The sequence below is a fragment of the Kwoniella pini genome, chromosome 7 (genome assembly GCF_000512605.2).
Source record: "Kwoniella pini CBS 10737 chromosome 7, complete sequence".
NCBI classification, from domain to species: Eukaryota; Fungi; Basidiomycota; class Tremellomycetes; order Tremellales; family Cryptococcaceae; genus Kwoniella; species Kwoniella pini.
The window spans coordinates 336,580-359,969 of record NC_091722.1 but is presented as its reverse complement, the minus strand read 5'-3'; the positions used below and the strand labels follow the sequence as shown (position 1 = coordinate 359,969).

The 23,390-nt window shown below is 38.4% G+C and overlaps 7 protein-coding genes across 7 annotated transcripts; 4 read left to right on the top strand and 3 right to left on the bottom strand.

Annotated features, from left to right (window-relative positions):
* Window positions 1–527: 527 nt before the first annotated feature.
* Window positions 528–2,210, top strand: I206_105273 (arginase; the record flags this gene model as incomplete). The annotated part of the gene is made up of 9 exons (XM_019155559.1): window positions 528–701; window positions 765–784; window positions 859–1,204; window positions 1,306–1,362; window positions 1,425–1,573; window positions 1,636–1,841; window positions 1,895–1,936; window positions 1,989–2,047; window positions 2,112–2,210. 9 exons carry the CDS (start codon window positions 528–530, stop codon window positions 2,208–2,210), a joined length of 1,152 nt encoding a protein of 383 aa, XP_019011713.1.
* A 397-nt stretch (window positions 2,211–2,607) lies between these two features.
* On the top strand, window positions 2,608–4,448 carry I206_105272 (uncharacterized protein; the record flags this gene model as incomplete). Its single annotated transcript, XM_019155560.2, has 6 exons — window positions 2,608–3,030; window positions 3,235–3,473; window positions 3,586–3,670; window positions 3,732–3,848; window positions 3,968–4,236; window positions 4,409–4,448. 6 exons carry the CDS (start codon window positions 2,608–2,610, stop codon window positions 4,446–4,448), a joined length of 1,173 nt encoding a protein of 390 aa, XP_019011714.2.
* Window positions 4,449–5,324: 876 nt separating this feature from the next.
* On the bottom strand, window positions 5,325–8,115 carry I206_105271 (uncharacterized protein; the record flags this gene model as incomplete). Its single annotated transcript, XM_019155561.1, has 4 exons — window positions 5,325–7,359; window positions 7,413–7,496; window positions 7,557–7,634; window positions 7,691–8,115. The coding sequence occupies 4 exons, from the start codon at window positions 8,113–8,115 to the stop codon at window positions 5,325–5,327; spliced, it is 2,622 nt and encodes an 873-aa protein (XP_019011715.1).
* A 5,203-nt stretch (window positions 8,116–13,318) lies between these two features.
* On the top strand, window positions 13,319–14,148 carry I206_105270 (uncharacterized protein; the record flags this gene model as incomplete). The annotated part of the gene is made up of 2 exons (XM_019155562.1): window positions 13,319–13,353; window positions 13,416–14,148. 2 exons carry the CDS (start codon window positions 13,319–13,321, stop codon window positions 14,146–14,148), a joined length of 768 nt encoding a protein of 255 aa, XP_019011716.1.
* Window positions 14,149–14,445: 297 nt separating this feature from the next.
* On the bottom strand, window positions 14,446–16,835 carry I206_105269 (arginine-tRNA ligase; the record flags this gene model as incomplete). Its single annotated transcript, XM_019155563.1, has 7 exons — window positions 14,446–14,872; window positions 14,945–15,320; window positions 15,396–15,641; window positions 15,716–15,916; window positions 16,027–16,304; window positions 16,384–16,451; window positions 16,551–16,835. The coding sequence occupies 7 exons, from the start codon at window positions 16,833–16,835 to the stop codon at window positions 14,446–14,448; spliced, it is 1,881 nt and encodes a 626-aa protein (XP_019011717.1).
* A 611-nt stretch (window positions 16,836–17,446) lies between these two features.
* On the bottom strand, window positions 17,447–19,959 carry I206_105268 (uncharacterized protein; the record flags this gene model as incomplete). Its single annotated transcript, XM_019155564.1, has 5 exons — window positions 17,447–18,754; window positions 18,810–19,002; window positions 19,115–19,493; window positions 19,566–19,618; window positions 19,685–19,959. The coding sequence occupies 5 exons, from the start codon at window positions 19,957–19,959 to the stop codon at window positions 17,447–17,449; spliced, it is 2,208 nt and encodes a 735-aa protein (XP_019011718.1).
* A 1,576-nt stretch (window positions 19,960–21,535) lies between these two features.
* On the top strand, window positions 21,536–23,013 carry I206_105267 (uncharacterized protein; the record flags this gene model as incomplete). Its single annotated transcript, XM_019155565.1, has 8 exons — window positions 21,536–22,072; window positions 22,133–22,149; window positions 22,233–22,256; window positions 22,366–22,377; window positions 22,433–22,463; window positions 22,537–22,583; window positions 22,766–22,898; window positions 22,999–23,013. 8 exons carry the CDS (start codon window positions 21,536–21,538, stop codon window positions 23,011–23,013), a joined length of 816 nt encoding a protein of 271 aa, XP_019011719.1.
* Between the last annotated feature and the right edge of the window lie 377 nt (window positions 23,014–23,390).

The window sequence follows — 23,390 nt, the reverse complement described above, 5'->3', positions numbered from 1 at the left end:
GGATTGTCCAGTTTTGAAAAAGGAGAGGAATACATCAATAAAGCTTGATAGTTGATTATTCGCGAATGCCAATTTGTTCACATTCACATTATATAGACATAATAGCATTTACAATAGATGATAGATTTATGCATTCTCAACATGTTGTCATGACTTAGTCTTTCGTTTTCCTATTTCATTCTTATCTATTACCAATATATTATGTAGCCTGAGGACCTAATAAAGCGTTTACGTCACGTTGTCGATCATTATTGTATAAGCGCTCAAAATTAGCTAAATAGCCGTAGCCGCAATTTATTTCATGAAAACAAAATTCATTCATATAACCGGGATATTTCTTCCTTTATATTCGCTGTTACATCATTCACTTCATAGCATCTTATATTATCACGTATCTCGAAGTAAATACTGTATATACTGTATTATTTAAAGTCTGAGATCAATACTTGCTCCAAAGTACAAACCAATCGCTTTCATTGCATCTGTCACCTTCATCTAAATCAGTACAACCTCCACTTTTGCTCATCATGTCTTTCGTACCTAGACTTTCTTCGTCTATGAGATCATCTCTCCCTGCTTCAAGCATACGGAGAATTACCTCAATTCGAAACTATCATATTTACTCTAAACCTTCAGCTGAAAAGGGTCTGACTGAACCACAATACAAATACAAATTTTTAGAAGGAAATCCTACCGTAGGAGTGAGTATTGGATTTACTCTCTATATATCTTCAGATCAATAGCGCTGAGCCCAATAATTACAGATCGTAGGATGTCCATTCAGGTCAGTTTATCTTAAAACATCGAATAATTTTCATTCGTAAAAATCTATAGAGCTGACTTTCATTCTATTGTTAGTGGTGGTCAAGGTAGAACAGGAGTTGATTTAGCACCTAATAAATTAATTTCAGCAGGTTTAGTTGATCAATTAACTTCATTAGGTTGGGAAGTACATTATAATTCTCAAGAACAAAAATATATTGATATTCCTTTTAATCCAATTTCAACTTCTTCTTCTTCATCATCATCATCATCATCATCAGCTTCTTCAGAAGTTAAAATTCAAAAATTACCAGATGAAGATATTGGAAAAATGAAAAAACCAAGACTTGTTTCAGCTGTTAATGAAAAAGTTTCAAAAGAAGTAGAAGAAATTGCTAAGAAAGGTTGGTTACCTTTAACATTAGGTGGAGATCACAGTTTAGTGAGTCTATACATTCCTACCTGAAAGCCTTACGAGTCCCACAAGACTTACAGGTAGATGTTCGGGAAACTCTTGACTGATTTGCTGAGTGCGTCATGTAGGCTATGGGAACTGTATCAGGTACAAAAGCTAAATATCCAGACGCATGTTTGATCTGGGTAAGTACTTTTAACACAGTATTCTACCTATCTCAACTGATCTCAATGACATCACTGTGCAGGTCGATGCTCATGCCGATATTAATACACCACTCAGTACTGATTCAGGTAATCTCCACGGATGTCCTGTATCCTTCTTATTAGGCTTGGAAGGAACAGATGTTGCACCCTTCAATGAATGGTTAAAACCTTGCTTGAAGCCAGAAGAGATGTGAATCCACCTCTCTATCTTTTTCAAAATCTCCAGACCAATACTGATGAACATTGTAATAGCGTTTACATAGGTCTCAGAGATATTGATGGGCCAGAGAAAGCGATCTTGAAAAAACACGGTATCAAAGCTTTCTCAATGCATCATGTGGATAAATATGGTATTGGAAAAGTAGTAGAAATGGCTCTAGATCATGTCAATCCGGATAGATCGAAACCCATTCATCTAAGTTATGATGTAGATGCTTTGGATCCAATTGTTGCTCCTAGTGAGTGATGCCGAGCTTGTCGAGGTAATAACTGATCAAACGTCGCTCAATAGGTACCGGTACTCCCGTTCGAGGAGGATTGAGCTTCAGAGAGGGTGAGCTGAGATTGAATATCTTTCTGGAAAGATAGCTAACAAGCACTAATAGGTCATTATATAACGGAAGCTTTGGCTGAGACTGGATGTTTGGTGTCCGTTGACATTATGGTGAGTTGCATCCCGTTACTCTGCCCAAGATCTCTTGAGCTGATCTTCCTTTCCTTCTAAACAGGAGGTGAACCCATCCCTACTTGATCCCAACTCAGTGGAGAAGACAGTCGCAGCAGGCTGTTCCTTAGCAAGAGCGTCATTAGGGGAGACCTTGCTGTAGGCTGGATCATTGCGGATTTAAACGGAAATCTTGTAGAACGGTGAAAAGGCTTAGAACGAATCTGTCCTCGAGGGTCGAGACATATGGGGCAAATAGAGAAGAAGTAATTACACATACAACATGCATCGCATTATGACATCCTGCTCTCAATTTATGTCACTAGAAGTTGTTTTGCAAACATCTGGTCATCACCTTTATCGCTATAGCAGCTTGTGATGCTAGCTATGCGCTATAACATTAGCACGTTTCCGTCGGAAGCAACTGGTTCTCATTCGAACTCGCATTTCGGTTGATCGAACAAGTTTCTTTACTAGTGATGATCATCTCAACAACGTTGCTCGAAGTTGCTCGCTTTATCAATCATACATACTCGTGCAATCACGATTTATCATCTACAATGATACTAACAACATGTACATCACGAACAACACGTATTAGTAAATTATCAATCTCAATCTTAAAAAGATATAAACAAACTTCTTCTTCTTCTTCTTCTTCTTCTTCGAAGTTACAAAATGGACCAATAATAACACCTTTATATTCAAATTCATATCAATTTAAATATTCAATAGGATTATCATATGCATCAAAATATTCTCCACCATTTATAAATAAAAATGAAAAAATAAATCAATATGGTTTTTATAATAATAAAGAAAATGAAATTTCAAAATGGGTAAATGAAATGATGAATTTTAAAGCAGGTAGAGGTGAATTAAAAAGTGATAAAGAAGGTGGATGGTCAATTGAAACTTTAAATCAAGTTAAAAAATATGGTGCAGGTGAAGATTTTTTTGGAATTCAAAAAGTTGGAAATGATGTAAGTAATTATTTTGATTTTTTAAAAAGGAAATTCGATGAAAATGAGAAAAAAAAAAAAAAATTAATTATAAAATTGGTTATTTCTGAATTTATTTCATTTGATAAATCTTTTTTTTTTTGACATTCATATTAATCATATCGAAAGATTAAATATAAATCATCTAATAAATTCTCACGCTGATCTTTTCAATAAATTCCATAGCTTCATTTATCCCTTTCTGATGGAGTAGGAGGATGGACAGATCGAGTTGATCCTTCATTATTTTCTCAAGCATTATGTTATCATTATTCAAATAAAGCATTACAATTTGCATCTTCTGATCCTAAAGATATACTTGATAAAGCTTATAAAGAATTATTAAATGATGATAGAGTAGTAGCTGGAGGTTCAACTTTAGTTGGTGTTAGATTAGGTGAAGAAGGAGATGCAAGTTTTATAAAGTGAGTTTGGATTCAAAACAAAGAGTCAAAATAGATATGAAAGACATCAATCTGTGCGCATCATGTCACGATGTACTTTTCTGCACAAAGCTCAATTGACATTACGCTATAGTTTGGGGGATTCAGGATATGCAATAATGAGAAATGATGAGATTATACATATATCAGAACCTCAAACTCACTTTTTTAATTGTCCCGTGAGTTCTATCATTGTGTGTGCACACTCGTTAATGAAGATGAAATCTGATTTCCTTTCAGTATCAATTATCGAAAATTCCAAAAGACATGCAACAGAATGGAGTAATACATGATACTCCTTCTTTAGCAGATACATTTAACTTTCAAGTAGAAGTAGGAGACGTTATAATACTATTTGTAAGTCAAGATAATTCATCGTAGTTTCGAAATCATAATACACAATGATTGTCTTCGATATCATCAATATTAATTCACATCAAATCGCATCACTAATTCCTTATTAATTATTAAAATAGACAGACGGATTATCAGATAATTTACCAATTTCACATATTCCATTATTATCTTCAAAATTAAATAAAATATTAAATTCATATGAAAATTCACATTTAAATCAAATTGAAAAATCATCAGAATTTTCAAGATTATTTTCAGATATTTTAGTTGGATATAGTAGAAATGCAATGAAAAGAACAGGAAATGAAAAAGATTGGAAGACTCCTTTTGAATTAGAAGCTAGTAAGAAAGTACCTCAATATGGATTTAAAGGTGGAAAAATTGATGAGTAAGTTTTAATTTTCATTTTCTCCATTTTTTTATTTGCGCGAGATTTTTTCGAAATTTTGTGTTTTCCTACCTGTTTTATCAGAAAAAGGAAAATCTCTTTTTCTCATCAGGATAATTTTATGATTCGAGTGAATAGTAAAGTGAATTTTATGCTGACTTGTGATCTTCAGTATCACGGTAATGACGGCTGTTGTATCTGAACAAGATTAAAGCTTGACATGAAAGACAACAATGCCAAAGTTACAATCTCAACGTTGACTGTCGCTTCGAGATGATAGACTGGCAATTCAATACAAGCAGAGTAGTATTACGAAGGCTGACTTGGTGATGTACTCGATATGATCACAAAGCTCCGTGATAAGAGAGGTAACAGCGTGCTCAGACCTCATGTCTAAGTAATTATAGCATGTAACAGAATATCTCCTAACTCATTCCTGCGAGGTCAGATTTGCAAACCAGCCATTATGGAAGTGCACCAATTTCGAGATAAACCTGCTTAAATCGCTCGCATGCTAATGCTATCCAGTCAAGCTGAAAATGGTTTTATCTGTAATTCTTTAAATACAGTCTCGCAAACATCATTGCATCGCTTGATTCGACTTATCACACTACATTAATGGTATATGTTTATACTTTTTAATTTTACTTTTTATTTGAATTTGATCTTGTATAGATGAAGGATATAATTTCTCAATCTCCCGAGGAATCATTAAGTTTCGTAATAAACAGACGGAATAGGGTATATACTTGTATACACTTCTATGGGTATCCACGTAAGTTAATTTGGATGCTAAAACTCCAAGGATTGAGTTGCTGGATGTAGGGAAAGGAAATGCGAAGACAATGGGAATGATCAAATGTGTGTATGAAATGCGAATGGAAGGTGGAAAGAGAATATGTATGATTAAAAACGCACAGTCACCGGTCCAAAGGAAGAGATTGAGAACGAAAAAGGAGAATAGGGAAACTTGAGATAATCTTGAATTTTCCGGGTATATCATTTTCAACACATCGTTATTCAATAGCGGTATCGATTTCTTCTTGATAAGAAGTTTTAATTTGGCGCTGGATGGCAACTATCGATCTTCACTGTGACTTTCGCCCTCTTCTACCTCCGAGACCCCTTGCAGCGCCTCTACCTCGTCCTCTGCCCCGACCTACTCCAGTCTTGCCCTTTGGTCTTCGACCAAGGACAAACTCCTCATCACTCTTATCTTCGATCGTATCGTCATCACTAAGACGCTCGTCTTCACCTTCGTTCCACTCTTTGTCTTCCTTGGAAGTGGTGATGTCAGATTCACGATCTTCGAAATGAACGTTGGCGATACCTAATCCTACAGCAGAGACGGTTCTGCCATCTTTTCGCTGTTGTTCCATCCACTTGGGCGGAGTCGTCAAGGTGATCTCCTGCGTAGTTTCGTTTTCCTTGTCCCTTTCCGAATGTTGACTATGAATGGCTGGACTTTGGAATATTGCATGAGGCTTGATGGCATCATGAGCCCAATTAGCAGGAGTGATAGGTGTAGGATAAAAGCCATTTGGATTGATCGGCGTAAGAGCCATATGGTGATTACCGTGTGTGTATATTGGTGGTAAATGATTGACTGCCGGAGCAGTATGCATAGAACCAACCAAAGTCGAGGATGTCGAGGAGGAAGAGGCAGAAGATGAGAATGGGTTTTTTCGGTTATCTAGAGGTGGAACAGGATAAGAGATTGCTTCACCCCATTGATTGCCCTCTTGAATGCTCGCCAAAGGTTTTTGCTCAATTTCTATGGACGTAACTTGAGTATTGTCAGTGACCGAAGCTTCTCGACTGAGCATCTCGTCCGCAATATCTTCCCACTCTTGATCATCACTCTTAGCATCTCCAGTACTGTGTGACTGATAAGGGACTGTAGAAGTACCCCAAGTGTTGGCGGTTGGTTCGGAAGGCAGCGAATTGAATCGTTGCATGGTAGGAGGAGCACTGTGAAGTCGACCACCACTCGATTGCTGAGGCATGTAATTTTGAGAATGATTGCCTGGGAATTGGCCGAAATTGTTGCTGTTCACAGCTGAAAATGGCATGCTCATGGCAGGGCCGTTAGGCGGGTGAAGAGCGAAAGATGGCGGTGCTTCATGCAGAGCGACAAGAGGCTCATCGTCTTCGACTGAGGACGATTCATCCGAAGATTGCGGCAGTTCAGATTTGATCTCATGAGTCATCTTGGGATGTAGCCCCATATTTGCGGAATGATATGACGGCATTAGATGAGATTGATAGTTTGGCGGGATGGCCAATTGTGACGGGTGGAAACCACCACCAACGTGACCAAACGGACCACTAGCCATATTGTAAGGCTGATATTTTGGCCCGTCCACCGGATTTGAAATCGATCTTGGAGCTATATTGACATTAGGCTTTGTATCTCCGAAAATCACGCTTCCTCCTTCACTAGCGAAGCGGCTGAACGGGTAATCCGTTGATTGGGGATATCCACTGATTGGGCTGTGATATTGTGTGTAAGTGAAGCCTTGCTGGTTGAACCCTGGTGAAGGAGAGAGACCGGGGTGAGCAGAATGGGGCCCACCGTGACCTTGTTGCTGCTTGACCTCGCTTTCATAGGTACCCGTTGCTGGTCTCGACGGTGTGTGGTTGGTGTCACCTTGGTGGACCGACTCGCCGAAGTGCGAGTTGGTGGAGGAGATAGGGGTGAGAGCGATGTGATCTGGCGCTTGTTGTGGGTGGTAGAAGTGTTGTGGTTGTCTGTAGGCATTTGGATGTCCGGTGACTGCGTAAGATGGTTGTCCGGAAGTTCCTCCGAATATCGATCCAGCGAACCCGCCGTTGAAGGTGTACGCCGTGCCCTCTGGCGGGTGGAGGGTGGCGTAGCCGTGGGGGGCACTAGCACTGGAAGGTGTAGCTGGGTATTGTTCAACGGATGAACCGGAAGATGGGTAAGACCCGGATGTCAGTCGAGTGTTGACTACTGGAGTATGAATGTTGTGTTTATGCGAATTTGTCGACGGTGGCGGAAGACCAGGGTGGGTACGTTTCCAGTGTTTCAGAAGAGTATTTCGACGAGCAAAAGGTTTACCACATCCAGGTATTTTGCAAGTGTAAGGTCTCAAACCGGTGCTGATCAGAGGAAATTCAGCTCAGAAAATTACTCTAACACAAAACCCACTCACTGTATACGCCTGTGGCGAGCGAGCGAACTGGAGTCGGCAAAAGCCTTGTTGCAGGTCTCGCAGTGATGAGGACGTTCTCCGGTGCTGTAATCAGTCATCGTGAGTTATTGACCGCAAGTCATAGTGAGAAATAAGTCCACTTACTGTACTCGATAATGTACTGTGAGGGCGGAACGTTGAATGAACGATTTGCCACAGTTCCGATAAGTACAAGTGAAGGGCCTGAATACGGTGTCAGCTGAGTTATCCTGGAACGAGATGAAGGAGAGAGAGCTGACCTATCATTGGTGTGAATCCTATAATGTCTTGCCAGATCACTCTTCCTGGCGAAAGCCTTGTTGCAACTAGGGTAATCGCAAACATGGGGTCTAGCATGAATGTCATGCCCAGCCCCTACGAGGTTGTGATCGTTGACCAGCTGCTCGATTGATAGGATTAGGTTTTCGGTCGAAAGTGAAATTGGAGAGGAGTTTTCCATTTCCGTATCCGTGTCCGATGAAGATATCGATTCATCATCACGCGTTGGAGAAGCAGTAGTGCAGGGCGGGGACGGCCGTATTTCAGAGGCAGGGGGGTCAGGTAGAAAAGCAGGGAGAGGACGTCGAGGAGGTATGGGAGAAAGGTCGAGGAAATCCGAAGGTGAAGGTGTTCGATTAGGGTTTCCGCGATCATTGGAGATTGGTGTCATAAACATTATTGACATGGTGAGGATTATTGGAGGAAGAGATTAAAGTCAGCTGCTGTTCTTCGAGACGCGCTGCGGATAGTGACAATAGATTGTGAAGAGGATATCATCACAACAAAGAGAGTGTATCACATAAAGAGCGATTCCTCATTGATGGACGAGATATGGGATGATATGAATGGATAAATTGGGTATAAGTTATATTTATCAGAAGGAAATTATTGACAAGTGGAATGAAAAGTCTGGGAATTCTTATAAAGGAGGAAATTCTACTATAAATTAAGAAAAAGAGAGAAAGACGCGAAAATTGTGATTTTGATGGGAAATGATAGTGAGGCTAAGCTCCAAACTCTAATCGGACTAATCACTTACATCTAGAACGTCCATCTTGAGCTAGGTATCCTTATTTATACCTGTTGACCAGTCTTATGCTGTAGTGTGGGTGTCTCTATAACCATGAAAAATGAGATGTTAGGTCAGTCTTTTATTTATTTTGAGCTTGATAATTGATAGTATGGTTGCTGATCAGTGGAAATTTATTGGAAAATTTGGGTATGTTGTGTGTTTACTTTTATTTTAGTCTTTTGACGCGTCACGGATGAGTGAGACACCAAACAAAAGCAAAAATTCATTTGATTTGATGGTGATGACGATTAATTTGATATTGATGGGAAAAGAAATCAACTCACAAAGGATGGTTGATCTTTTTCAAGTGAAACCCCACTTTTTTTGTTCGATATTTCCTTTTTGGTATAAAAATCAATTGAGACTGACAAACAAATGAAGGGTAGCTGAATCTAAGGTAAAAATTACTGAACAACCTCTTGCAATTGTACAAGTGGTGGAAGGTATTTTGATTGCGAAAATTATATCACTTTTGTGATTTTGGGGAAAGAGGAAAAGAAAATGAAAAAACAGAAGCAAAAGATAAAAGAGGTTTTATCTAGAGCCTCGTGTTTAAAGAATTATCAGAGATATAGATAAGAAATGAATGAATATGAAAAGGATCCTAGTATCGTTTGGAGAGGAATCAATTGATTCGTGATTTTCGTTCAGGTGGATCGTTCTAAGCCGATAGTTTTATCTAAAAAAGGGGTCATAGCAACAGGGAAGATCCAGATCACGATCAAGGGGCAGTGTCAAGAAAAAGAAAATGATGGTGAATTAAATTCAAAGGTGGTCATCCGAAATAAAATTGAAGGGTTTGAAGGGTAGAACAGTGAGACCGGAGCGATAATAGTTGAAGATAATAGGCACGATCAGATGTTTGAGTCATTTTAGTTCCCCAAGGTTGGTAAGCATAGTTTTTTTTTGAAATTTCAACAGTTAGATAAGGGTGATCAACAAGAATTTTTCAAATTTCCATCAGAAGATTTATTGAAAAGAATCCGGATGTATTCGTAAGTTACCGTAGTTGTGTATTTTTTCGAGGTAAATTATTCAATCGAGATTGTAATTATTAAACGATAGTTTCGCGGTGAAAGCGGAATAGATCGTATAGATAGGTAGGAAGAGAGGAAAAATAAAAGATTATTAGCATAGTGACGCCATATGGAAATATAAAACACAACCGTCTTCAGATTCAGGACTACTGGAGCCATCTCGAATCGCAAAGCGAAAGAAAGAGCATTGAAGCGGAGCAATAGGGACAAGTGTAAATCGTAACAAGGCTTGAGCACGAAAGGCCCCACAGAGGTTGAACGAGAATGGAAAAAAAAAACAAAAATAGTCTAGATTCCTGTTTTTAACTAAACATAGAAACTTGTAACTAAGAGAGGGACAAGGTAGCTTGCGCTCCCTAATGAAAATTTCATTCATCAAATACACACAACACACACTAGGTCCCTAAAATACTTCCGTCTCCGCCGGCTCACCACAAAAATGAATGAACCGAAGAGCTCGTGAAGTTGGGGAAAGGATAGACCAGAGAGGGCGTAGTAGAGGTAACTCACCTATCTTGGCGGATATGGGGACAATGGTCTTGATGGCGCTATGAAATTCTGATAGTGGATGAAAAATCTTGAACGAGGAGGGTATGAGCGTTACCGGGAACCACGGACACCGGCGGACGTGCAAGAATCCGAACAACTTCTGACGGTGATGCTGCGTGAACGGTCTTGATGAAAGGCCGATTATATTTGATGGTGATCGTAAATTGCCAATAATGCCACGATAGAAATCAGGCTAGAATGTAATTTTGGGAATTAGTGAAATATCATTTTCGATTATTTTATTGCTTCCTCATCATCCCTTATCCAGTGATCCTAATTGCACAGCAGCTGATCTGATAGATCGCGCAGCTATCTATCAAAGGGATATCGGAGTCAAAGTCAATCAATTGTATACCCAAAGGCGTTATACCTAAGAGTATACCACAATTGATCGACGGTGGAGGTATGACCGAGCAAAAGCGCCTACGCACGTCCTGCTAGTGTCCGTGATGAAACTCACTATAAAATGTCACGACAACGGGATATCGGGCTAAGTGGATTTACTAATTGTCATATTTATTGATCGAAAGGGATTGATGGTTGTGAAGACCATGAAAGTGGGGATAGGGAAAGGATGGTCAAATATAGGGAATGGCGTGATATGTAAAGGATGATAGATGTAAGCGATGAAAATGTGGATAATGAAGGGGCGTGAAAAGATCGAGATAGAACTCGCATTAGTCTATTGTGTATCGCGCTAATAATGGTGTTGAGAAGTACTCACGAGATGCAAAGAGAGAGATAGATATTCGTTATACAATCGTAAATTGGTTTCTAAAAGAGTGTGAGTGGTGTTGCGGTGATAGGTTGCAAAGCACGGACAGTTTGATAGGAGCAATGGTAAGTGAAGATGAACAAAGCACAATGGAATAAGGGAGAGTCGATGGAGAAGATGATAGATATAGATGAGACAATCTTGAGATGGGATTTTTATTATTCTGCGATTGATTATAATCAGTTTTGTCTTAAAATACGATTGATGAGCAAAGGGATATTAATGTAAGAGAACAAAGGAATGACTATAAGATCGTTACTTACATTTTGATTTCCTTCTTACTATTATGAAATCACTTGGTTTTCGTGGCCACAAGAACAATCGTGGCCACAAGAACAATCGCGTAAAGGACAATTTGGTTACCTTTCACATACTCTAGCTTTCAAAGGACAATCAAGCCTCCATCCTCTATCTCAAGCTACGCCGAAAGTTATATTTTACTCCACATTGATAACCTTTGCAAACTTCTACCCTGGATAACATGTCAGTCCCTACTCATTCAATTACTGCATATTGTGCCTTTCTTCTTGATCAATTGTCTCTCTCAAGGATAAGCTTGTTTTCTTTCATCTTCCTTTTGATGTTTATCATTCGCTTTTCTTTTCTTTTTCAGGGCTTTAATTATCCTCATCCACACACACAAATGTTGAACACTCAACCCAATTCTGTTATTCCGCGTAGGGATGAAGCTAGAGGATCAAGAATCCAGCCTGCTCTTTGAAATGCATGAGTTAAACTGGTTAGTTCTGAGAAGAAAACGGAGTGGCGTATCGACCCAACTTTAACATCGATTATTGTCTGATTGAATCTAAAACAAGGGAGTTGAATATCAAGGTACGACTCCGAAAAGCTTTCCAATTCCTCAACTTCCGATTCCTCAAGTGACAATTATTCGTCTCTCTTATTTCAGCCATATCAAAAAGGTAGGATGAGAGGTTTGTGGAAATGAAAGAAGTGAAAAGAAGGGGCAAGACGTAAAATCTTGGTTGTCTCGCGTTTCATCAGATCCGATGAATTTCATTGTCCTTATCTCTCAAGCTCCGATTAAAAGTTGAAAATATCCGATCGGGAGAGCGAAAAGTCTGTCATGATAAGCTTGAACAATTAGCTGAAAGTCATATATGATCGAAACCAAAAATAAGATTCAGGGTACTTACATGGCAATAAGTGGTAACCTTGTCTTGTATCTGGGGGGACTAACGATATTAATAGTCTCGAAAAGTGGGGAATACTTCGTATTCGCAGAACAATGGGTGTATAGTTCATCAACCGACTGAGCAAGCATCATGAAACTCGATTCCTGATAGGAGATCTGGTAAAAAACAATATAATTCATTCGTTATTGTTCAAATGCTATTGTTCTTCACGCGAATACACTCTCATAGTAAGCTATCTTATTCTGTGCCTATCGAAACACGAAAGAACGACTTACAATTATACATCAAATCTCCCATTGTCTGATATCTATACTGAGCAGAGCTCAGAGCTAAATGGACACGGTGTAATGAGCAGCGAAAAGAGAGAAGAAGCTTATCAAACGCGAAAGAGCTAAATGAAACGTCTTGAACGGAGAAAAGCGAAAGCTTTGTTATTGTTTTCGTCATCAATTATTGTTCGTACCACGTGGAAATATACCCCTTGAACGTTAACCTAGGATAACCTTTTGTTCGTCATACAATCGCGTTTCATCTTTGAATACCTAAGGAAAGCAGGCAGATCATCGCCTGATCGGGAATCGAGCAGCTCAGCTCCACCGTACTTCTCGGCGAGGAGGAATCAGTCTAAGCAATACTGTCCTTGACGTGTTGCGTGACTTCCCATCGAGTGTTGAGTTCAAACTTAACCCAAATCCACCAACAATCTTGAAATGTTTTGAGGGAACAGACTATATAAGTTTAATTGTTGTGTATATTTGATTGATCAACATGTAGCTCAATATCAGAAATATAGTATCAAGTATGACCAAAGGATATTGACTTTCGCCAATTAGGGGTTGTGGTCGCCTGTTTGGATCAAAGAAGGGCTGTACCGTTACGATGAAAAGATCCCATTTCTAGGGAGTGAATGCTCAACACGTTCAGATAGGAAATTCCTGATCAAACCAGACCTCAAGAGCGGTGACGTGATAATGCGAACCAAACCGCTCATACAAGTTCACTCCTTTGCTAAGCCGACTTGACATCATATTTGACATCATATAGCTAAACCTTTGATCAGCAAACCTTTGATTAGAAAACCTTTGAAGGATTCCTACTTTTGTTCGACATTCGAAGTCGCTACAATCGACTCGATTTTCAATTTTATATTCATATATATATATGTGCATAAAGCCCAGAAAATTGAGAAATTCTTGTTCCCAATTCACCACACACTTCTACAATTTCAATCGAACATTATATCAACCACATATAGTTACTTTCCTAAATTCATCTAAATTTTCCTAACTCAGAACAATATGTCACCTCAAAGCGACCTTGCAAATGGTACCTGGTGAGTGATTCAGTTCTGACTTGACCGTACATAGCTGATCATGATCGTGATTTGTCATCTAGTCGATCAAAGGTCACTTCGCCCTCCGATTTGATGGTTTTAAAAATGGGAAAGACAAAACCATATGAGATTTTACTAGGTCCTTGTGATACTTTCCACAGTATTGATAACAAGTACTATCATCGAATTGGTACTTCAAATTCTTATACAGTATCAGATCCCCGTCATTGGAAGTCTACAGGTGACAAGCTCCCAATCGGCAAAGAACATATAGGCTCATGCTCCTTCATTGAGACTAAAGACCCCGAAACGCTCCCAAATTTGTCGGAGTACAGTCCATCTTCTACAGAAGATGCTGATGTATCAAAATCATCAAAGATGATTGCCCGAATTGCCGGTCGTGATAAGCATTCTGTGGGTGAAGGAATCACACAATGCCAAGTCCACGACAGTGGTCGATTTCGTCAGGATATTGAGTTCTTCAGAACATCCAGTATGCCAGGGTATTCTCACGTCACCCATACTCATTCTCACGCCTTAAATAATCCTCATTCTCACGTCACCCATACTCATTCTCACCTCACCCATACTCACTCAAAACCATCTGAAAGTCGTTTCGAGGAATTTACCGCAATCGTTAATTCCTTCTGGGTAAAAGCCGACGGTAAGGAAACAGTCCTCAATGCCTTGGCGAATAATGAAGATTGCCTTTCCTTGGAACTTTTCATGGGGCAGAATGACGGAGATGAACTCTTACCAAAAGGGCACTTGGCCGGCTCGGATCACGATACCTGATTTTGTTGATTACGCGACATAGCTCGCTCGCTCGCTCGCTCGAAATTTGATCTCTTCCTTTAAGTAGTTCATAGCACCAAACTATAGACTCTCTTTAACAACTATATGCAATTACGTCAACCTTGTACAAATTCAGCTTGCATGGATCATATAAGAGGGGGAGTAAATATTCAAGCATAATTGTAGTGCGTAACGCTCAAAAGCACATCATCCATACCACTGTGAATAAAATAACATCACATTTACAAAAAATTCTAATCTAAAAAACCTATAAAATATAATATATATTTATATCATTTACATCCTTTCAATAGGAGTTAAACTTAATAATTTCATTGCATTAGCTAAAACAATTCTAGTTTGAATATAAAAGTATAATCTTGCTTTTGCAATTTCTTCTTCTTGTCCAGTTACTTTAACAGTTTCCCATGCAGTTCCAACTAAATGTGATAATTTAAAACACCATGTAACTAATTGTGAAGGTTCAGAATATTGATATGCGTTTTTAACAATTGTTGGATATAATGCTAATTGATATAAAATATCATTTATTTTTGTTTCATTTAATAATGAAATATTAATTTCATTAATTGAATTTGGTATTGGAACATTTGGATTTTTTCTTTGAACTGAACATAATCTAACATGTGAATATTGAATAAAAGGTCCAAAATCACCTTCAAATGATGTACATCTTTTAATATCGAAATCGTAATCATTAATTCTAAACATCAAGTAATTGATCAGCCTCAATATTTCCCGAAATTGATTCTCTTATCTTTGAGACCTGACTCACCTTTTACCAGCCATATCTTGAATTTTGACTGCAGTAGTACCAATAACAGCTGAAGTTTCTAATGGGTTCTCAACTTGAGCGTATTTAGCTTCATTTGATTTCATTTGTTCATGCATAGTTTCGGTAGCTTCTTCAATCATATCTTCAAGGAAAACAACAGTTCCTTTCCTAGTTGACATTCCTCTGACAAGACCAAAGGAAATATGTTGTAATTTATCAGCGTATGGCTCACCCATTAATTCGGCAGTCTTGAACAATTGGTTGAAATGTAATGATTGGGCTGCTTGTACAACGTAAATGTGTTTGTCGAACTTGTATTTCTCATATTTATCGTGAAGTCCACCCAAATCTCGAGTAAGGTAAATTGTGGTTCCATCTGTATGTCTCATATAAGCATTTATAATGAAAGGCGCAGTTGTGCCAAAATCGCAACAAGTTGATCATTACTCACCCGCTTTCCTGATGATAGCTCTGTCCATCTTGTATTTTGTCAAGTCAACCAATAAAGCTCCCCTATCTTCGCAAGTCAGGTTTTTCTCTTGAACAATTCGAGTAGCTCGGTCCATGGATTCTGTAGATACTTGTGATTCACCCCAGTAGACATCGAATTTGACGTTGAGTTTCTCGTATGTGCCCTTGAGCTTCTCAATGGAGAGATCTCGGAATCTAGCCCATTGAGCGATGGCTTTGGGTTCGCCTAAACGATACACAATTTGTAAGCTTATGTATCGTGGTTACTTTGAAGATTTAACCGGTAATCAAACCACTTACCATCTTCCATATCCTTGAATACCTTTTTGGCCTGGAAGTGGATTTGGTCTTCCTCAGGTATCGTCTCTCCAGCATCTAATCGTTCTTTTTGTTCTGCCTTGGCGTTGTTGATCTTAACATAGACTTGGAATAGGTGATGAATGGGATCTTTGAGAAGTTCTTCTTCATCTCCATACCTATCGAAACCAATTGAAAGGAGACCTAAGAGAAGAACAGTGATGTCAATTCAGGAATCTCTCCACACGAGAATTTCCGTCTCTCAGCCTCGCAATAGCATGTCAAGTAATCTCGAGTCAGTAGGCTAAACTCACCATATTGTGTTCCCCAATCACCTAAATAATTCAATCTAGTAACTTTCCATCCATTCGCTTCATATAAATTACTTATAACCGTACCAATAATCGTACTTCGAAGATGTCCAGCATGGAAAGGCTTAGCAATGTTTGGAGATGAAAAATCAATTAACATATGTTTGCCATTTCCTTCTAATGTTGTACCGTATGGTGCGGTAGGATCAGTGGGATTAGCAAGAGATGCCTCATGAGTGAGTGATATATGTCGGAGTAAGTGATAGTTGAATGAGTCTTTGCTGTAAGTTTGTAGAGAGATATATAATTAGCGAAGAAATCTTCAAAATTTGTCAATGGATTAATGAAAATTCCACTCACTTGAATTGAAAAAATAAGAATTTATTATCTGTTGTAGAAACAGAAGAGAGGTACGCAGAAGGTTTGAACTGGATCGAGTTTTTTAAATCAGTCAAATCTTTAATAAGGAAAAATGATTCCAAAAAAAACAATTTCTCATCATTTTAATGAAAAAAAATAAAACTCACATTATCAATTACTTTATCTGCCCATACTTTTAAATCTGTAGGTTTACCTTTTTTAAATCTAACAATTGCAATACTAATATCAACATTTTTTTTACCTAATTCAGTTGCAGGATAAATTTTTTCAATTGGTTCTTCAAATGCTTTTGAACATAAATCAGCTACTGCTAATTTAAATTTATCAATTGGTGATCTATTTAGATCACATCCTTCAATTTTTTTATTAAAAGGTAATTCATATAATTTAAATTTTTCTGGAATTGATGATTCTGGTGATAAATCTGCCATTTTTTGGTTATCTAAATTTAAATCTTTATATTGAATAGGGTTATTATGATAATTTTTAATTATATAATGATTTGTTTTTATCAGATATCGATAATTTAAAAGGGAAGAAGACCTTGGATGAATTGATTTCAAAGGTATAAAAGCGGTTCGTAAATTTGGTAAAGACCGCGTTTTGTATAATTTGTCTTTCGACTAAAGTAGTAGTATTATGATAGTTTGAAGAAAGACTATTTTGACTCGAAATACAAATGAGTATAAATCATAAAAGGAGGTAATATGCTCATCCTCGCGCAACTCCAAAAAAAAGTTGAGATAAACGTTAGATGAATCAAAATACACCGTGGGAAAGCTATCTCTTCACCTTGCTATTGAACAACTAATCTACTCAATGATCGCTTGAATACTCATCATGCACATAAGGTGAAGTGTACAATCGAACCAAGATCAACATGCAGTTATATCACATGCATTAGGGAAATATAAATAGTATATACAGGTATAAATGATTCTATTGGGTATATACTGCCATTTCAAAGATTACCTAATCACATACAAACCAGTCATCCTCCATCACAGCATCTTGTTTCTCGACCATGAGATGAACCAATCCCTCATCTCAGACTATCTTCAGGTTGATATCCAGGTGGAGGACTAGCAGGTGCACCTTTATGAGTAGCATTATCGAATCTACCTGATTCAAAAGAATTCTCGACACCTGGTGCGGGACTAGCAGGAAGGGCTATTCCAGCTGCTCCTGTACCAACAGGATTCGAGCCAAGGGAAGGAGACATAGGAGGTATAGGTAATCTTCTTATCATCTTTGAAGTTGAATCACTATCTCCTGAAGGTGAATATAATCCATCATCAGGATCTAAACTTGGTCTAGGTTGTGGTTTTGTACCTTTCCTAAATGCTGCTGCTGATATTCTTCCCCCACCCGCACTTGATGACGCAGCAGGAATAATTGGTGGAGTAGCTAGAGGATCTCTATCTAATGTTCCTGTTGGTGTATAAAATTCGCTTTGAGCAGGAGTGAAGGATGGTCTAGGTACAGGAGGTATTTCTAAAGTGGCAGGAGAGGTGATCACATCGTTATTCACTATTGGAGTCGGAACTGTGTTTACCGGAGGAATTTCAACTGGTTGACCCAGACCGAATCCTGCTGTAGGGTCTAAAGCTTTGTCGTTCAATTGGTGACCATTAGAGTGATTGGCTGAAGAATAAGGTTCAGGGGTATTTCCTCGTCTTACATTAAGAGGTTCCCAAGGACTCTTCAGGTTATCATTTCCGCCATTAACACCTGCATGTGCTGCTTCCTCAGGTACATGAGGATTAGGTAACTCGGAAGACCCAACTCCATGATCTTGTTCAAGCTGCTCGTTCTCAGCAGCTTCTTTCCAAGCTTGTTCTTCTTTTTCCAACTTCTTCCAAGCTTCCTCGGCGTCCATTGCTTTCTGCTGTTCATATTCATAATCATGTTCTGGTTCGTCTTGAGACCTAAGAGGCTCTCCTGATCCTGAAGGAATGGGTGCGGTATCGCCAAGAGGAGGAAGCTGAGGAACAGAATCACGATGATCGTCGTGGTTGAACATGACTTCGCCTGGTTGAGTCTCTCTTCTGTGCCCGCCAAAATCACCGTAGATATGCGATTGTTGTTGACTCTGAGTTGCATCATATGGGTTATGGGTGATCCCGCCATATGGATCAGCTGTATCTAAAGCGAAATCGCGGCCTTTGCCTTTCTGGTCCGGTGAAGCGACATTTCCTGGATAATTGGCGTATTCTTCTGCAGCAGCTACATTAGGTTCTTCCCTTTCTCTAGGTATAGACGGTGCTCGAAGAGCTTGTCCAAAAGGTGGCTCGGGTAATCCAGGTGGTTTAGGTGCACTGTTAGAAGCATGGAATTGGACCGTTGACAGCTGCATAGGAAGTCATCAGCTCAGAATATTTTAGACGTAAAAACCCAAAGCTTACACATCGAGTAGCCTCATTGACAGCGTTCTCAGTCTTCTCGTATCCTGTATAAGGTGCTCTTCCGTATCCCACAGGAGTCTCTTCTAATGGTACTTCTTCTAAAAGCAGTTTTCCAAGTTCACCAATGATACACATCTTTTCACCTAATTCTTCAAGACCACCGAATTTGAGGGAGAGAGCTTCTTTTATCACCCTGGCAGAATCGAAGTAACATAAATTAGCAAATTCCTAGTTACCCATCCGAGAAACGTGAATGTTTGGATTCATCAAGAAAAGGTCAGTTTCCATATTTGTCAATTACTCACTGTCTTTTGAAATCTCCAATTTTAGTTTCCTCAGTAACTATATCTTGATCCATATTTCTCATATCCAATCTTAATTTTTCCAGTAATTCAGTTTGTTGTGGTAATTGTTTATTCTCAGGACCCATCTTTGCTAATTTCCTTTCCGCTTGATCTGCTTTATTTCCTGTATTCCTCCTTCGACCTCTTAAGTCCGTCAACAATTCTTCTCTTTCTCTAATACGTTTTAAACATGATCTCATATTGCCTTGATGACTTGCGAATATGTTTAAAGCAGTTGTCAATTGACCAAGTAGGTTAGAAGATTGAGTCAAAATATCTTGAAGATCTGGTCCTTCTTGAACACCGTATGGTGGTAAAGAAGCTGATGCTTTTGAATTATCTATAGTGATATACCCGTCAGCTATCGAATGATACCAATTACGACGTATTGAATTCTTAGCTGTCAACTCACCGGCAGCCAATTTCTCAGCCATCTGCATCACGCCTTTCTCAGTAGTAATTATGCTACACATCGGTATATCAGCTTTGGTAATCCTTGAAATGATGAGGTCCTGGGTGAGCCTGACGTACTCTTGTAAAGCTCTTGTATCTTTATTTCCCAATGCCGGCAATATACTCTGATGAGCCAATGTTCCTTTTAATTTCTTCCCAATTCCATCAAATCCAGCTCCATTACCTCCACCATGATTTTCTCGGGATGGTGATTCATCATCTGAGTATCTTGCTCCAGAGTTATTTTGATTATTGTTGGTTGATCGAGTTGGTGAATTTGGTTCACCAACCCCAGAAACTTTACGTCCGAAATTTGATAATGAGAATTTACCAGAGGTATTTCGAAGGGTCATTTTGAATCCCTGTTTTTCAGCTTAATTTCACCTTAAATTCGAAAGATCCAAGTGACTTGTATATTTGAGTCAAGTGGCAACCAGTCCAGAATCTTGAGAAATGGTGATCATGCACAGTCAATGTAATGTTGTAAATGATAAGCTTGTCAACTTGTGTGAGTGAGTACCCATTCTGTTCAATTCGAGTGGAGGCTGTGTACTCGTAAACCTAATCATCACGCCAAAACCATGTCATACGAGTAAACATTAATAAACTTACCAGTATAGCCGGTCTTGGCTATTGACCGCCACCGAGTACGTAATTACTATACCACATGAGATCGGAATTATCCGTGTATTGGTGCATGTGGCGGAGATAGTGGGATATACCTTTGCAGCACTTCTTTTGTTTGGTTCTGCACAACAGGAGTGGCATTATGAACGTCATATTTTTCCTGTTCACTGTGAGTTTCTTCATTGCGAAACCATCTTGATGTCTCGTGATGAGTGATATTTCTGTAGCTAGAGAAATCTAGAAGTTCTCTTTTCGACGGAAGGCGGTACACCGCAGTGCCTATTTCAAAATGTCATAAAGGACCCTTTTTGTGTGTGTAACACAGCTACCATCAACAACAATCACCCTCGACGCATGGTACACCACGATACCCACTAAATCTTGCTCAAAGTGTCGGGTATGTAAGCCGGAGGATGACAAAGGGATATTGCGGATTCTCCTGTAATAACAATGTTCTCCTTTGTCAATGAGACAGGTGTCACGAGGCACTTCGAATCTGTTAGGGGTACAATAGAATGGCTGTCATATTATTAACAATGTCAATTTTATGACCGTAAATAATTGTGCTTATTGTTCTACTGACCGTCACGAATGAGGAACTCAAGATGCTTGGCAGTATACCATATATTAAATGTTAAGGACAATTTGTGTAATCACACACAATTCCCATCAAAATTTCATTCATCTCAATCACTTAATCGCTCATCTCCAGACGTCTCATCGCCTCGGAATTACTGATATATAAAGCCAATCTCAAAAGCTCGAGTCCCCTTTTTTGCCCTCTCACCCGTACTTAAAACTCACTCACCCTTCGGCTCACTCGATAGTAGCTGCACTAAGCACTGAAACACATAAAATATTAGTCAGCCGGTAATCCAGTCCAACCGATATCAGACGTACAATACACAGATCAATCATTTCCGCTAGTACGACACTTCACAAGCTCATCAAGGTTCAGAAGAAAAGGGTTGAAACGAAACGTGACGACGGATTCTTGTTCCGAGTGAACCGAGCGGCAAAATTCCTTGACGATTGATATAAGATCAAATTAATACTAGTCCAGGTGACATCAGATATACTTATATCTCATATCATATTAATCACTTCAACACTACCTGTCGTTCCGTTATCTTGACGCATCATCCGAACTCTCGTCATCGATAAGTTTACCAATATACTTGGATATTAATCTTGATCTTTGAAATTTAATATAATGGTCAGTGTCAGTTCCTATTTTTCATTTCCTATCGCTTTGACCTGTAGTTCCAACACCCGTAACATTGAGCCTACAAGTCTAACGAAATGAAAGAAACTAACGTACGTTTTCTTCCACCCCATAAAACTAATTCAAATATATCATTATATGATCATCCAACAATTGAAAATCGAACCAAACAACCAATTTCACCTCCACCAAATGGATTTAAAAAACGTCCATTAAATTCATATTTACTTTCTAAAAAATCATTAAAAATAATGAATAATAACGATAATAATAAAAATAATAATGGAAAAATTAATGATGATGGAAAATATTGGAATGATTATTATTCAACACCTTATCCAATTAATAATTTTAATAAATTACCAAAACCCCATAATGGTACCAAATTATATTCAACAAAATGGAAAAATGAAAATGAAAATAAAAATAAAAATAAAAAACAATTTAAAAATGATCAGGCATTTTATGGTAATCCCATGATGAGTTATGGTATGATGTATCCTTCTATGATGGGTGGAATGGGTGGAATGGGTGGAATGGGAATGAATCCAATGAGTATGGGATATGGTATGGGAGGAGGGATGGGTGGAGGAATGGGTATGATGGGATATGGAGTAAATTATCCTTGTTTTCATAATTTGCTGAATGAGCTGACGTTAACCTCATTTGCCCAGATGCCACGGTATGGAGGGTGAGTCAATGCTTTTCCTATCTTTCGACAAAATGTGTTCTATTTTATCTGCTGGGAGGCTGGATCTAATATGATGCATACAGTGGGTATGGCTATGGAGGATACGGGTGAGTTAAAGTATTTCTTCTCCACTTGCGATGCAACACAGCAAATACCACCTTCAAGTATCAAAAGAAGAGATCGTATTGATTCAACCATGCTACATCTCCAACACAGTGGCTATCCAGGGTGAGTCTTCCCTCGTGGCAACATGAGCTGTTTTAGCTGATAAAATTTCTGACAGAATGGTAGATCCAATGATGGGACAATATGGTGTATGTCTTATTCACAATCATTTCTTATTATTCACCGTTATCTTCCATTACTCACTCGAAGATGACAATTCAGGCGCCTCCAGCTGCAAATTTTGTGGACGATTTTGAAGATGCTCATCGGTGAGCTTAAATCTTTTTCTGCAAATATCAAATAGAAAAACAGGAATAATCAAGCTGACAAGTAATTTTTATCCAATCTATCTCATCGGTAACAATTCATTCAAATCAATCAACAAAACCTCATTTCTCTTCAAAATGCCAAATACGATCTGACCATTGCTTCTTCGACCTTTTTTAATTAGTATCGAACATGCTTATCGTCAATCTGCTCCAGATGCATACGGTATGGGAATGGGTATGATGGGTGGTGGAATGGGAATTAATACAATGCCAGGAAGTCAATTATTAATGTATGGTAGAGGTATGCCTTATAACGTGAGTCTGATTAATTGATTCAAATTACAAAATATATGTCTCAATGAGATCGAAAATAAATTCAGTTTAGCTGATATGTATTTCATGTGTTTTTATTTAGGGATGGTATGCTTAAAAGATTGAAAAGGATAAAAAGAATGATTGAGAGAGAGAAAAGGTATTAGATTGTCTTATGTATTAATATTCATAACCAATTCTTGCAAGAAGAAACAGATTGATCTATCAGAATCTGTATATCAAAGAATGATTTGAATATCCCATCTATCTCCTTAATATGGATTTGTTTAAAAATGGAAAAGGCCACAATAAATAGATTTTATGCAAATTTATGTAATAAACTGATCGTTTGAAAATGATGCCTGCATACGCTTCTTCTCATATATTAGAATCTCTTGATATACTCCCAAGTGCAACGATGAAGATTGCATTTGGTCGAATATTCAATTGTATCTAGCTTGAATGCATGCATATTCAAGTATACAGTAAGTACAA